General features: G+C 44.7%; 1 protein-coding gene across 3 annotated transcripts in view; it reads right to left on the reverse strand.

Moving 5' to 3' along the window:
* Window positions 1-3550: 3550 nt before the first annotated feature.
* LOC121854454 (putative neural-cadherin 2) overlaps window positions 3551-16670 on the reverse strand; it is a 33257-nt gene continuing 20137 nt past the window's right edge. The window contains exons 14-19 of one of the 3 annotated variants that reach the window (XR_006086547.1): window positions 14293-14517; window positions 12017-12415; window positions 10726-10864; window positions 8059-8360; window positions 7058-7207; window positions 4123-6707 (exon numbers count right to left, since the gene is read on the reverse strand). Coding sequence is in view for 2 of the 3 variants with exons in the window: in XM_042349129.1 (XP_042205063.1) it covers window positions 4027-4229; window positions 12017-12415; window positions 14293-14517 (827 nt within the window). In the remaining variant the exon portion in view is untranslated. Of the gene's footprint in view, window positions 6708-7057; window positions 7208-8058; window positions 8361-10725; window positions 10865-12016; window positions 12416-14292; window positions 14518-16670 lie in introns of all 3 variants that reach the window. The other 2 variants (XM_042349129.1, XM_042349130.1) reach the window with 2 other exon arrangements.

Here is a 16670-nt window from a genome sequence, read left to right on the forward strand (position 1 = left end):
TGCTTCCTGCATGGGATCTGGAAGTGGTTCAGTGGAGGAAGCCCTCGCTCAGTCCTCCATTAAAGAGCAGGCAAGGGTGGCAGGGTCGCCATGCTGCTAGCAGGGCCTCTGGGAGGGCCTCTGGGAGCACCACGGTCCGTAGAAACGTACCTGGAGGCGTCCCCGTCCCTGAAAAAACCCCTGGGGTCACCGCTGTCCCTGTGAAGGCCCCTCGGGTCGCCAGCGCCCCTAGCAGGGCCCATGGGGGCGCCGCCGTGTCTGTGAGGGTCCCTAGGAATGTTCCCGTCCCTGAGAGGCCCATGGAAACTCGGCTGTTTCTGGAGGAACCCCTGAAAACGCCGCCTTCCCTGAAAAAGCCCCTAGGATTGTCGTTGTCCCTAAGAGCGCCCCTGGTGGATCCAGCGCCCCTGACAGGTCCCCTGGGGGCACTGCCGACCCTGAGAGGGCCCTGGGGGTACCTCCGTGCCTGGCATGGCCAAGTGACCCTCACAGGGATAACGTCGATTCCAGGGTCCCTTACAGGGACGGAATTCATTCAGGGGTGTTCCCAGGGACGGTGACGTCTCCAGGGGCTCTACCACAGCGGTGGCAACTTCAGGGGCCCTTCAGAGGTGGTGTCTCCCCCAGGGAACCTCTTTGGGGCGCCACTGCCCACAATTACCCTGCCATTGGCTGCGGCCCCCCTATGGGCCCTCCTTGGGCCGGCGGCGCTGCTATGTTCTCTGCTAGTGGCAGTGGGTGCCTTTCCAGGGGCGGCAGGGTCTCTGCCAGGGGCGATGGCGCCCCCAGGGGCCCTTCCACAAGCGGCATCGCCCCAAAAACTTCATAGTTTTGTAGTACATTTTGCATTCGTCCAGTAAACCCTTACTTAACTGTGATTGGTGGAGCAAGATGTAACGTCATCAAATTACAGCCAATAGGAGAACAGAGCAATCAGTCAGCACAACACCCCAACTTATGCTTTGCTGTTGGATATTTATTCTCGTTTCACTATTTTTTAAATTCTGGAAGATATGACGTTAAATAAATAAATACACTTCTCATCGCATTTTCAGTATTATCGCATCCTGAACAATAAAAAGGAGAATAAATATCCAACAGCAAAACATAAGTTGGGGTGTTGTGCTAATTGATTGCTCTGTTTTCATATTGGCTGTAATTTGATGACGTTACCTCTTATTCCACCAATCACAGTTAAGTAAGAGATTACTGGAAGAATGCAATATGTACGACACCACTATCCATTGTTTTGGGGCGCCGCCTCCCCTAGGAGGACCTATCGTGAGCCACAGGCATTGGCAGGGTCCCTGGGAGCAGTGGCGCCCCATAAAGAGGCCTGGGGGGAGCCACCGCCTCTGGAAGGGCCCCTGAAGGCGCCACGCCGCTGGCAGGGCCTCTGGGAGCACCACGGTCCCTAGAAACGTACCTGGAGGCGCCCCCGTCCCTGGAAAAACCCCTGGGGTCACCGCTGTCCCTGTGAGGGCCCCTCGGGTCGCCAGCGCCCCTAGCAGGGCCCATGGGGGCGCCGCAGTGTCTGTGAGGGTTCCTAGGAGCATTGCTGTCCCTGTGAGGGTCCGGAGGAGCGTTGCTGTCCCTGAGAGGCCCATGGAAGCTCAGCTGTTCCTGGAGGAGCCTCTGAGGACGCCTCCTTCCTTGAAAAGTCCCCTAGGGTTGCCGTTGTCCCTAAGAGCGCCCCTGCTGGATCCAGTGCACCTGGGGGTGCCACCTCCCCTAGGAGGACCTATTGTGAGCCACAGACCTTGGCAGGGTCCCTGGTAGCAGTGGCGTCCCATAAAGAGGCCCTGGCAGGACTCCTGTGGTTGCCGATGCCAAAGGAGGGGCCCCTCTGGGCTCCACAGCCCCTGACGGGCCCACTGGATTCGTCGCCGCCACCCCTAAGGAGGGCTACTGGGCGGGGTCGCTTCTGGGAGGTCCCTTAAGGGAGTTGGTTTTGCACTGTTTAGAAGTTTGGAAGAGATATGACTTTAAATAAATACACCGTCCATCGCATTTCCAGTATTATCGCATCCTGAACAATGAAAAGTAGAATAATATCCAACAGGAAAACATAAGTTGGGGTGTTGTGATGACTGATTGCTCTGTTCTCCTATTGGCTGAAATTTGGTGGATTTACATTTTCGTCCACCAATCACAGTTAAGTAAGGGATTTCTGGATGCATGCAATATATACAACACCACAATGAAGCCCCGAGGGATGCCGCATCTCCTGTGAGGTATTTTCTGCATATGGTAGGGTCCCTGGGGACGCCGCCGCCCTTGGGAGATTCCCTGAGAGCGCTGGTGCACCTGGGAGGGCCCCTGGCAGCGCCGCCGCTCCTGGGAGGACCCCTGGCGGCACATCCGCCCCTGGAATATCCCCTGGGGGCACCACCGTCCCTAAAAAGGCCCTAGAAGGCACCACAGCACCTGGCAAGTCCCCTGTCATCTCCGCTATGCCAGAGAGGGCCCCTAGGGGCGCCGCCATTCCATAGGAAGACCCAAGGGTGAAATGTCACACTATGGAGGGACCCCTAGTGGCGCCGTAGCTTCTGTAAGGTAGCCTCTGCATGTGGAAGGGACCCATGGGGCGCCACAGCACCTGGTAGGGCCCCTAGGATCTTCGCTGCCCCTGGGAGGGTCCCTGTGGGAGCCGCTGCCCCTAAAAGGGCCTCTGGGGTCACCGTCGCCCTTGGGAGGACCTTAGAGGAACCGCTGCCCCTGGGACAGCCCCTGGGGTTGCCTCTACACCTGGAAGGGTCCTTAGGGTCACCACCGCCCTTGAATGGGCCTTTGGGGGCACCAACGCCCCTGGGAGGATCCATAAGGGCATTGCGGCCCCTGAGAGGTTCCCTGGGGGTACTGCCACCCTAAGGAATGCCCCTGGGGTCACTGCCGAGACTGGGAAGGCCCACGGGTGCACCGCTCTCCTGACAGGGCCCCTGACGGCACTATCGAGCGTGGGAGGCCCCTGGGGGAGCAACCTCCCCTAAGAGGGCACTTGTGGGAGCCTCCGCTCCTGGAAGTGACCTGGGAGCGCCACCGTCCATGGCAGGACCCCTGTGGTTTCCACCGCTAAAGGAAGGTCCCCTCTGGGCGCCACAGCCCCTGGCACTGCCCCTGATGGAATTGTGACAATATGTTCTCATTTCGACGCCACTACGACAACCCGTGTCACTTGTCGAGGTCAAAATTGCGCCGCTTTTATTCGCCACTAATTTTATTTTATTTATTCAATGTGGTCGAAATAAAATGATATAATATGGTCAGTAAGACTGTAAAGATGAATATCCAAAGCCAGGGTTGTGGCTTCAAAGTCGAAGCCGGTTATGTCTCTGGCTTCAAAGCTGAAGCCCAAGCCTTTAGAAAGTTTCGAAGCCGAACCCAAGTCCAAAAAGCATGGCTCCCTCGCCAGCTGCTTATCTCCGATATACTGTTTCCTGTGCGCCCAACACCCAATACAGTACACTGGATACATTTAACCACTTCTCTGCCCCTAAATAGACCCAGTTTAAATTTTCACTCTCACAGGGCAAATGATACTCTGTTCTGGTGATCTTGAAGGATTTATTTCTAATGTCATATAAACGTATAAACATGTGTTAAGTGTCATATAACTATCAATTCAGTGGCTACTCTAAACCTATCACTTATAAACTTGACAAAATATTTATTATAGAGCTTTAAATATATACTGTAGTTATCATATTACACAGACGTCATGAAGACCAGCATCTGAGAGTTGAGGCCAGAGATGAGTTCCTCGTACCCCAAACCTGCCCTTGTCTACCTGCCTTGTCATGTTTCTTGTTTTATCTAATCAAATAATAGGACAATATCACCAGAGATTTTGATCAACTGTCATTTCAAGGTATAAATATTGTGAGAAGTGAGTTGAGTGTTGTGGATATGAGAGGTAGTGGTCGTTCACTTCACCTCACAATCATTCACTCAACACTACTGTACTTTACTGTAAACAACTTTGTACACTCATGGTGTTTTTCATGTGTGCATTAACTGGTCTTACTGTCATGTAATGTTATCCCCACTATTTGTTCTAGGCGGTGTGGATCCATCTGCTAAATTCTCAGTGTCGGTGAAATTCCTTGACTTGCGGCTCGGTGTTGAAGACTTGACAGCATCGGGGAGGTGGTTGAGAAGGTCCAACACCTCGCTGTACGCAGGCACGAGAGGCTTGAGGCTGCCGTCCTCAGGAGACCCTGTGTATAAACCTGAAGAATATTACAAGAACATCAAAAACAAGCCTAAAATTACACCCACAACAGAGGGAGGAAAGGAACGTGTGGGAAAGGGTCATCATCAGTTCCAATCCTTCCACATGCTCCTCTTCCTTCCCTCACTCTCTTCATGTTCTTCTTCCCTTCCTTCCCTCTTTATCATGCTCCTTTTCCCACCCTCCCTTCCTTCTGCAGACTCATCCCTTCCTCGTGCTCCTCATCCTTCCTCATCATTCCCTTCCCTACTCATCCTTCCCTTCCTTCCACATCCTTCTCTTCCTTCCCCATGCCTCCTCACTATGACGGCCAGCCCGCAAGTATCACAAATTTAATGGTCTTCCCTGCCAGTATTAACCCAACCTAATTTAACCTTGACCTTAACCTGACTAACCTTAACCTAACCTTACTTTTACCTAATTAGTAGGCTGACCATGTCCAAGGATTGAAAGAGAACAGGAGAAGAAAGCAAGTGACAAAATGAAAAAGAATCCAATTGAATGCGGGAGATACAGTAGTCTGAAGCTTCTAGGTCAAAGCATGAAAGGTCTAAGAGTGGCTGAGATATGGATAAGTGTGAGAGTACACGAGACATAAACGAAATGCAATATTTAAGGAGAGAGAAAATTGTATTATATAACTGTAGACTTTGAGAAGGAATTTCACAGGGTACCTCGTGAGAGCTAGGAGTTGAGGATTATATTGTTCAAGTGGTTATGACATTATATGAGAGCTCAATAACCTCTGTGAGAGTAAATGGTGAGGAAAGTGAGAAATCTGAGGTGAAAGTAAAAAGTCTGTCTTGAGGCCCTTCTGTCTATCATTGTCTATCACGAGAATTTAGGGCTGACCTGCCCTAGGAGCTGTTGGTAGCTGATATCTTAGTGCTGATAGATAGTATTGAAGAGGAAGTGAAAAAAGAAATGGAATGGTGAAATTGAGGTAAAGAGCGTGAGTGTAAATGTGGCGAAAACAAAATTATTGATTAGAGGTGTCCGTGAAGGGCCAGCAGTGGAAAATGGAAAATCGCCGTGTGCTGTCGGCCAAAAAGTTGTTGGCAGCATCTCATTAATGTGCAATGAGTGTGGAAGGTAGGTACACAACAGGTGTGGTGGAGTAAATGACAGACTACTGGAGAAAGAAACTCATGGACGGCTATGATAAATTCTGTTACCTTGGTAACAAGATCAGTGCCAGTGGGGGAACACTAAAGCCTGCTCAGTTGCAAATATCAGATGTGGCTCCCAGTTCACCCTGCTGTAAATGGGTACCTAAGTTTACAATTTAGGGAAGTCAGGACAGTTGAGAGCAGTACAGGTCACGCTGCCTCCTTGTGTACCGAAGGCTTAGTGTGCAGTGTGTTATATCCACACTGTCTCTAATGGGCAGTCATGCTTATGGGACCAACTTTCACCTGATTGGAAGTTTAAGATATCAATACCCTCAAAGATGTCAGTTTTTACTTGTGAGTGTGTTAAGGTGTGTTAATTTTCCTCAGCTAATAAAAATGATCACAGAATTGGTGTCAAAGCAGATACTATATTTTTGATTCCATAAAAAAGAAAGTGACAAGAACGCGTCTGTACCCACTAACGTAATAACAATATCAGGGTTAAGCACAGAGGTGGCAACGTGTAAACATTGGTGAATTTGTCGAGTCACTCTTGTATGGTAACAACTCTTGCAAAGGAAAATATTAATAGTTCATCACCATTATTCTGACACACAGTTTTCTCGACAGGTAAGATGTTTCTCTGTCTGGCAGTAAAGAAGCAAAGCAGTGTCGTCTGTTGTCTAGTTTAGAAGGTAAGAATTTCCTTTCGGTTTCCACTGTACAGAAACACATTTTACTTTCTTGTCAATTTACCTCATAAATCCCAGATGGTAAGAAGCCTCCATCATCATCCTCCAAACTCTGGGTTTTAAAAATCTTGATAAATACACTACCTGAACGAGCACATCATTCTTTGTTACACTCAACCATGTAGAACACATCACTCCGCTTACTCAGTGATGTAATCGTATACAGTACTCATAGAGTCTTGAGCTCACTGCCAGCCTCCAATTTAGGATACATCTATTCCTTGTGTGTATTTTCGTTAGTGACAATCCTGGCTTCTTTCACTGTTAAAAGCAACATTTTCAATAGAGTTAAGATCTGTAGTGTTTCATCCGCGTTGCTCTAATCCATAATTTAATATGGTGTTTTCTCTCTCACATTTTCTGACGTATTCTTTTGTTTCTTATCTCGCCTTCTTCTGGACAGCCATTTGCCTCCCTCTTCATTATTAACCAGGGAACTTGTCAGTGTCAGAATGGTAGACACAGACGTTTTCCTCTATGATTTCCCTGGTTCATGTCCTTCAACATTCTCACTACCCTGTTGATACTCAGTTGGTCAGTATTTATCACATAAACTCTCTTAGCATAAAGTTGGGTATTGTTTCTGGTTGATTATCACCAGCACTCGTTATTCTGGAACAAGAAGAGATTCATCTTAGACAGCTGTTCATTCTAACACTGAGTATGTCAATGATAAAAACTATACTCGTAGTCACCCTCATCATCAAGACCAAGACATCAGTCCAATAATAACTTATCTGGACTTAAGTACATAAGAGTCAGGACTGAAATAAGAAGACAACACTTGGAATAAAAACATGTGATTTTTTTTTTTGAGATTGAAACACTGAAGACAAAATTATAAGAATTTTCACGATAACAATACCACTGACAATGCAATTCTTATTCAGAGTGATGACACCACTGTAAGCCTGATCATGAATAATGAATCATTAAAGACATAAGACCAAGGAATACCTTACCTGTCTACTGAGTGAGGCAGATGAGGCAGGTTACTGAGGTGCGACTGTGCTCTGTACAGTGAGAATGGAGTTGATAAGCGTCCTCAACTCTGTCGCTTTCATTTACCTTCCCAACCACGTCCACTGAAGGTCCACAAATAGCGCCACTCACTGCCGGAATTGTTAAGAATGAATACAAAAAAAAAACTAATAAAATAAAGATCCCAAACAAAACAAATGAATGAATCACTATCACAGAATATGATCCATCTCTTACTGACTCGTGACAATACACAACACGATTACAAGGCTCTTAGTGGCTCTGTTTATCACCAACCTATTCCCATGGTAAGAATGATTAAAAATTTACCTGATATCCAACACTGATGAATGTCAATGATTCCTTCACTAATTACTACTGTTTATCACGCCGGGTGTTCTTATGGTTCACCTGGCGCTGCTGTACTGTATATACCGAGAATTAAATAGCAACAAAACCCTGAAACTATTATCGTTCTCTTCTTCCTTCTTACATCTTTCTCTTCCATCAGTTCCCTGTTTCTTTAAGTTTCAACCTCTTAAACTTACCAATATCAATCACATTTACACTCAAGGCTCGGTGGATGACAGCACTCATCTCGTGACCCAATGGCCGCCGGTTCGAGTCCTGCGGCCGGCCACTGAATAAGGTGGCCACGACCAACACTTATGCTGAATGGGTAATTAACTTTACAGATGGTGAATTAAAAAGTGGTGGAGTGCAGTGCCAGCAGCAGTGCTTCCATGTATACTATAGCCTGTAATTCCTTTCTAATAAACTAATTTTATGCAAGTACATTCTCTCTTTAACACTCGCACTTCTGTCTTGCCCGCAGGATTGGCTGAACACATAGTGAACTTAGAAATGGGAAGGAAAAATGATTTAGAGTTAGTGTAAGTTTTGTTAAAGACAAAACTAACACAGGACAGCCTTTGGTACCATAATTAATATGAAAAAAATAACATGCAGGTGAATAAGATACCTGAGCGTTGAGATGCAGGTGTAGGGTGTGCCAGGTGCCAGTGTTCAGTGTGGTATGCACCTGTAGCTTCACTGGTCCTCTCGCACCTTCCAGCACCACCTGTGGCTGTCCGCCCACCATTTGTAGCGCCATCATGGGGGTGGACGGGTAGTGGGCGTGGTTGAATGAAGATGACAGGTTCTCATAAGAGGTTTATTGCATCTATGCTTTGAGTGAGGAGGTATGAAGACAGTCTGGTGAGAAGAGTGGACACAGCAGCTGAGTCCTGACGGTGTGTGAACGACTGACTACCTCACACACAGCTGTAGCAGACAACACTGAAGTGAGTCACTATGTTAATACAGTTCTAGAAAATAGATTTTACTTTAAAATTTTCTCTTTTATGTGTGGGAGTAGATAGTTAACACCTTCTTTTATATCCTGACCATATTGTAGCACCTCCCCACCCACACTTAACACCTGTTCTGCTACCTACTGATGAGCCACTGTAGGAATGTTATTATATAACCAAGATATAAAAATATATCATTGGCCATAATATGTCATACAATGGTTTAAAAACATAATTGTATCCTGCTCTAACATCACCCATCACTCTTGGCATCACATAACATCACCCATGGGGATCACATAACATCACCCATGGTATCACATAACATCACCCATGGGGATCACATAACATCACCCATGGTATCACATAACATCACCCATGGGGATCACATAACATCACCCATGGGGATCACATAACATCACCCATGGTATCACATAACATCACCCATGGGGATCACATAACATCCTTGACCACCGAAGGGTCAAGACGTACCTGGCGCTCCTCTCGGAGCAGCCAGGTCAACTGTTAAGTTGGCCCATACCAACCCCCTCCCCTGAACCCTCCTCCCCACCGGAATATCAACAAGTTCTCGCCAGAAGTTACAATTTCATTTAGGAAAGGAACGGAACCAGTGTTAAACAGTGGTGAACAGTGGTGAACAGTGCTTAAGTCAGTGAGAACAACTCAACAGTAACAGTCGTACCCAAGTTAACCTTCACACAGTGAGGTCCCAGGTACCCAGTGATAACGGCCCGACCCAACAACAACCAGTGATGTGTTAATCCGTCTACGATAGGAAGGCCTAAGACCAAACCTCACTCATATAACACCATCTGTGAGGGAATTACTACACCACATGTCCCTCATAACACCATATGTGAGGGAATTACTACACCACGTCAAGTCCCTCATCACACCATCTGTGAGGGAATTACTACACCACGTGAGGTCCCTCATAACACCATCTGTGAGGGAATTACTACACCACGTCAGGTCCCTCATAACACCATCTGTGAGGGAATTACTACCCACTCATAACACCATCTGTGAGGGAATTACTACACCACGTGATGCCCCTCATAACACCATCTGTGAGGGAGTTACTACACCACGTGAGGCCCCTCATAACACCATCTGTGAGGGAATTACTACACCACGTGAGGTCCCTCATAACACCATCTGCGAGGGAATTACTACACCACGCCAGGTCCCTCATAACACCATCTGGAGGGAGTTACTACACTACGAGTTTGCTGTTTAACACCTATAATAATCTGTATGTTCCTTTACTTTTCTCTAATGAAGGCTCTTGTTAAACCACCAATGTATGTAATAAGTCATTTATGTCCAATGTATATTTTCAGCCTTCGGGCTGCAGATTTTTTTTTTTTTTTTCAATAAACCGTTAATTATTATTATTATTTTTTTTTTTATTATAACATCACCCATGGCATCACGTAACCACCAGGCGTCAGCACAGGCTACCCAATGACAACTTTCATTACTTCCCATGACTAATTTTAGCCAATCAGTGCCAGTCTCTTATATCAGGTGGAGACGACCCCCTCATCCTCCCTTCACATGAACATAATCATCAGTTATTGAGAAGAAAAAAAACCCAGCAAAGTGAACTGGAGTCATACTTGTTGATACCTGTTGAGAGCGGCTGATACAAACCTCAACAGACTGTGTATTTAAAGAAACATAGAAAAAGTGAAGTGAAAGTTGTCTTAATAATGAAATTGAGTCATAAAAATAAATGTGTACGAGTGATAAAAAATGTTGACACGGGGGGTATGCTGACGTAATGCCCCGTGATGTATCGAGTGAGACGTACAGCATTCTCATTATTCAGTAAACGAGGCGTATGAACAGCATAAACAAAGCGCAGACAACTTACTTAGAGCTATAAGGAAAAAAAAAACATTCCTAGTAACGGAGACTTGATATTAATACGAAGAAATTTTTTACCAGCTTGTTAGTCTAATATGTTTATGTATCTGACATTAAGAAGTTCCTACAGCCCGGAGACAGAGAGAGGGCGAGACAACGAAGATAGAAGAGGGAGAGGAAAGGGATAAGGGAGAGGAAAGGGATAAGGGAGAGGAAAGGGATAAGGGAGAGGAAAGGGATAAGGGAGAGGAAAGGGATAAGGGAGAGGAAAGGGATAAGGGAGAGGAAAGGGATAAGGGACAGGAGAGGGATGGATAAGGGAGGAAGAAAAAGAACACAAGAAATTTGAGATGAACAGTTAAGTCTATGTGAAAGAAGAAGAAGAAGAGATGAGTTAGACTGGAGGAGTTTTAAACCAGAGATAAGGAAGTGTCCATCATCACCTGTTTATGGCGGGATGCTCTCACTCAGCGGCCACCATTAAGGCATCATGTTGGCGTGATGGTCATTTCTAGTCAGTGTGTGGGTGCTGTGGTCAGGAGCTGGTGGTAGGTGCGGCATCCACCAAGACGTGTTCGCTAACTGTGAAGGACACAACATGACAGTAAAAAATAGCAGGATTAGTTATTCTTATTATGGATTGTGATGTGTTATCTCCTAATAGCTTGTTTGTACTGTTGTTACGCCTTCAAAGGGGTGGAGGGGGGTAGGATGGATGGTCGTTATCTTAAAGAATATATTGTTCATGTGTTACATCTCTCACAATTCGTTTTAACTTTTAACCTGCAAGAATATCATCGCCATCTTTAATATAGTATGTATAACAACACTATGGTACACTAAAACCTTCCACTGTCAACACTTTATACCATATAGTTTGTATTAACATCAAACGACCCCCTTTAGTGTATCAATCAAAAACACTTTATAAATCTTTGCGTTAAGGAAGCCCCTCTAAGGCTTCTCCAGATAAAAGACTAGCATGAACTCTGTATGATACTCACTGGACATAACTTACCTCAGCTTCTTCATAGAGCTTAAGTACAACTGGATGATTATTCTTCTTCTCCTTATCATCTTCTTTTGTTAATGGGTGTTACAGCTTCCCCTTTTCTCTCTTCTATAGTATCAGTATATATTTATCTACATTATTCCATCCTTGTTTTCTTCTCACACTGCCCTGATATGCAGTTTGTGTGTCCAGTTCCTTGTTTCCAATACTAAAGGTACATATATTTCCCCAACAACTGATATGTTTACCAGCTAACAGAACCTCAACACAATCTACATTTCCTGTTTCCGTTAATTTTTTCGAACATTGTTTCATTCATCACATCACTTATTTTTCATTCACTTTCATTTCTTTTGTTTCTTTTCGCATCCTTTTACGTCACTCGAAACATTTCATTCACTTTCCTTTCTGTTTCACCTCGCATTCCACCTTCCTTTCCATCACTCGAAATTGTTCATTCCTTTCTCCGTTTCTTTTCATGTTCCACATTCCTTGCCTTTTGTAAAACAACTTTACATCACTCGAAACTTTCCATTCACTTTCTTACTGAACCACCACATCATGTAATATACAGTATATTATATATATATATATATATATATATATATATATATATATATATATATATATATATATATATATATATATATATATATATATATATATATATATTACACTGAAAGACAACTACATTATCCACTTGCAAGTTTTGCTATACTGACCTACAACAGGTGAAGTAAGTGACCCCGAGGGTGAACCATCTCCTTCGTAAGCATAAGCTCGTAGATCATCCTGGGCTAGTAGAGGCTGGGCAGAGGTCACACCAGCACCAAGAATGACCTGTGGTGCTCCAGTCGTCGCTGTAGGACGTGTTGTTGTTGCACACACCGCAGGCGCACACACCCTCGTGATACATGTGGTGGCAGGGCACACTACCTGCGGGAGGGTTTCTCTGTGCTCTAGGATCACGCCTTCTGCAGGATTAGTAACTGCTGCTATGATACATCTCCCAGGGTCAACTTTGTTTTTAACATTTTCATTACATGGGGCTTTCATGATGCTCCCCGGCACCACTAGACCGATGGATGACGGTCCCAAGGGCGTGACTAGGTGCTCTGTACCTGTAAGTGAAATGATAAAAATCAACAAAAATTCTAAATTACAAACAAAAACTTTTGAATAAAAACCTTTGATAAAGAAAAACGTGAATGAATGAGATGAAAGTTAGTCTATATAATGTATATAAACTAATGATGTATAAACTGGACCAAGTGATGACGGCACTAAAACCGGTCGCCCAAGCGGCTAACGAGCCGATCAGTGGTGAAGAGGATAAAGGTAAAGTAAAACTTATAAAATGTGGCAACATCAAACTTGCTATATTGATGGGAATACACCGAGACGTAACACATAATGACCGCCAGCAGAGAGACACTGAGTAATGTTTTACACCCTAATGTTGTGTTTATGGATGTACTGTATGTACTTGAACAACTAAGGTTTTAAATTACATCAAAAGTTTGAACACTTAGGTTTAGATGATTCATTATATGTTAAAGAGTTTCAGTTAAGGATATGCCCCCTGAGTTCTTCACACTGCCTCACTCTATATTTTTATAGCCCAGCACACAATCCCGTGTCCTCGCAATGCAATTTTAACATTTGCATTTCTTTATTGCACAGTCTTCTCCCCAAAATCTTAAACTAAAATCTATCGCAATGTATTTCAAATGTCCTTTCAGAAAGCTCCATGTTTGCAACTTCTTCCACCATACATTTTATCCTCCAGTGATTTGAGTGTTTGCATCATCTCTCTCGATATGTTCAGAGGTTCTCCTGTACCGTGAGGGGTTCATAACCTTTACCAACAAACACGAAATAAGTGTGGCGCCACTACCCATCAATACACCACGGCTTGTGGTGGACTAGGCCAGGGGAGGGTGCACCATCCTCCCCTCAAGGTTCTTGGTGCACTTCATAACCATTTCATCTCATTCCTCCAGCATGGATAGCACTGACCTCTAACTGGGGTCAGGGGACCCCCCCCCCCTCTGGTATGGTTCACCAGATCATCAGGACCTCGAACCCTCCCACCAAGGTCTATAAACCTTGATCCCCACCACAAAAAGGCAGTTCCTGCTAGGGGGCAGTTAACAATATAGAAACTAATTCTCTTCTCTTGCTATGACCTCATATTATGTTGTCTTCTTTTATCAAATGACCACTTACCAGCCGTTTCATCTGTTCTTTGTTACTTTGTTATGATCTTTATTATCCAGTGTTGCTAGAGGAAGAAACCGGAGACTAGGAACCCTGTGATGTTTGGTAGCGAGGGTCACACTGGATAACACCCTTCTCACGTGTTTCCGGGTCGAGGCTTGAACACTTGACATATGCACGCTAACCACTGTATTCCCAACACTATTATATAAATATTTGTATTAGCTTTGGACTGTTTGATAATATTACTGGTTTTAATGTGATTAAACATATTGCTTCAGTCCTTTAGAGATGTAAAGACAAAGTGTGTTTTGCCTGACCGCAGACACCAGGCACCATAAAATTGTGTTCACTTCCCCAATGGCCCTGCCGGTGTAGAACCTGGTAATTGTTGCTGTAAGAGACTCTGGGCACAGTCCTTTGAGAATTATGTACCCTTAAGTCAGCCCTAGTTACTTTACTTGCCACATTATCAAGTGCAGTGACTGAAGGTTTTTGTGTTCCTTCCAAGAACGAACCTCACAATCTTGTTTTAAATCATTTGTAGCTTTGCTTTTAGAGATCCACACTGTACTCAGGAATTTTGATACAGTAGTTATTATGACTGTGTTATGTCAAGAGCTGGTCATATGAATTTGTAAACTATTTATTTATTTAGTGTGTGTGTGTGTGTGTGTGTGTGTGTGTGTGTGTGTGTGTGTGTGTGCGTAAAACCTTGGCAATACACAGGAATTTTCAGTAAGTACATCATCAGCAACATAGTGCTCAGCGTTCTTACCCTCAGGGGATAGAAGAATCTGTTGACCCATCTTCATCTTGAGGGAGCCAAGCAAGATGCTCTCTTCTTTCAATGCTTGAATTTGAGGGTTGCCTGTCACTGCCTGTACCTCCATAGGAGTCCCTAGTACATGTGTCACCCCCTCCACGCTTCCTGCACACAGCGCCACGCTTCGCGCTGCACGAGACCGGTGGTGACGGATAGTGAGCAGGACACCGATCACTACTGTAAGGAAGAGGGGGGGGGGGGTTACTGTACACCAGAAGATGCTAAAACAGCATCACTTCAAACACATAAATCACAAAAAGATCAATTCATAAAGTTGTACCATTGTAAACATGTTATATACTAATAAACATTGAAGTATCACAGTAAATAGATTATGCAAAACTTTAAACAATGGCTCATAGACATAAATTTATCTCTACTTTTTGGAAACACTGAAGCAATATTATATGGAAAAAAAAAGAAAACTAAAAAAGGTAAACGAATTCATGGCAGTATGTGGGAATGAACCAACTCAACTGTAACCTCAATTAGGTCCCCCCTTGCCCGGCTGTAGTATAAGCTAGGCAAGTTCAGGCGCTCCAATCTCTCAGGGTAGCTGAGGTGCCAAAGTGCAGGCACCAGTCTGGTAGCCCTCCTTTGAACATTTTCAACCAACTGACAGTCCCTAGCATATCTCGGGGACCAGACGGGGTGACAGTACTCCAGATGGGGAAACACTTCACTCTTGAAGATTGTTACGAGGGACGGACCGTCTCGATATCTGAACGACCTTCTTATAAGAACCAATAATTTATTTGCCTGGTTTACCTTCTTCTCTCAATGGCCCGAGAACTTCAGCTCATTGTCAACACACACACCTAGGTCCTTCTCACATTCAGTCTCAACTAGTGCAGTTTCTTCATCCCGTTGGGACATATGATACGCCTCCTTACCGTTGGTACGCCCCAGGTGCATCCTCTTACACTTCGTGACATTGAATCTCAGCAGCCATTTCTTCGACCATTCCTGGAGCCCACAGAGGTCCTTCTGCAGCTCTTCACAGTCCGCTTGGTTCTTAATTTCCCGAAATAACTTGGCGTCATCGGCAAACATTTGTATGGAGGAGTGTACAACGTCAGGCATGTCATTTATGAAACAAACAAACAACAGCGGGCCCAATACACTGCCCTGTGGTACCCCACTTGTGACAGGTACGGATGACGATTTCGTGCCATTTATCACCACACACTGCTGGTGGTCATGTAGAAAGTCTTCTATCCATGCTAGGACATTTCCCCGAATTCCGTACCCTTCCAGTTTGATTTTCAGCCTTTCATGGGGTACACTGTCGAAAGCCTTGGCCAAATCTAGGTAAATATTGTCGATATTACCGCCCCGTTCCAGAATATGGGTCTAAATATCCAATACCTTGAGCAATTGTGTAGGTAGTAGGCAGCTACCAAACAGGGAGGTACTACCGCCTGGAAAGATATTGGCAGCATAATGTGTTGTCTAATGGTAGACCCTGCTGCCATATGGCATCACGAAAATTGTGACCAAGTCCCAGGTTGCTCATCTGACTTTCTGCCCCATTTACACACAATTGTAGGGTCTCAATTGTTTCTATTACATGACAAAACAACATACATATAGCGTTTCTCACTGTTGATTTTTTTCATTCTTGCATTTCTTTGTATTTATTATTATCACAGTGTTGTTATTATTATTATTACCATTAATATTTTATTTTACTTTTTATTATAAATTTTATTTACTATGAATTAATGTTATTATTACATTTTCGCCCCCCGGGCCCTCATGTGGGTCAGTGACCTGTGCCCGGGTGGGCTAATCCCCGTAAAAAAAAAAAAAAAGCAGGAGCGCCCCGGCATAAAACCGTGTTGGCAATCCTTTACAAGGTTGTTTCGTATTAGATGTTCCAATCTCTGATAATATTGCGGCATCTCTGATAATACTCTCAAGTACTTTACATATTATGCTGGTCAGGCTCACCGGTCTATAGTTGTTCGTGGAGTGACGATCGCCCTTCTTGAAGATAGGACTCACATAAGCCACTTTCCATTCACTGGGGACCATTTGTTCATCCAGGCATTTACAAAACAGGATCTTCAGGGGCTCTGCAAGCTCGTTGCACAACTCTCTTAGCACTCTAGGATGCACCATGTCAGGTCCGGGACTCTTATGGACCTTTAGCCTGGACAGTTTATTTCTAATACCCTCTTCTGTGAACACAATGTGGGTCAGTGCTGTGTCGAACCGTCTGTCCTCAAACGCAGGAAGGTTAGTTGCATCCTCTCTTGTGAACACTGAGGAAAAGAAGCTGTTCAATGCCTCAGCTTTATCGTGTAAGATGATAGTTAATATGAGAG

This window comes from Homarus americanus, unplaced genomic scaffold (genome assembly GCF_018991925.1).
Source record: "Homarus americanus isolate GMGI-L3 unplaced genomic scaffold, GMGI_Hamer_2.0 scaffold53225, whole genome shotgun sequence".
In the NCBI taxonomy this organism is placed as follows: domain Eukaryota; kingdom Metazoa; phylum Arthropoda; class Malacostraca; order Decapoda; family Nephropidae; genus Homarus; species Homarus americanus.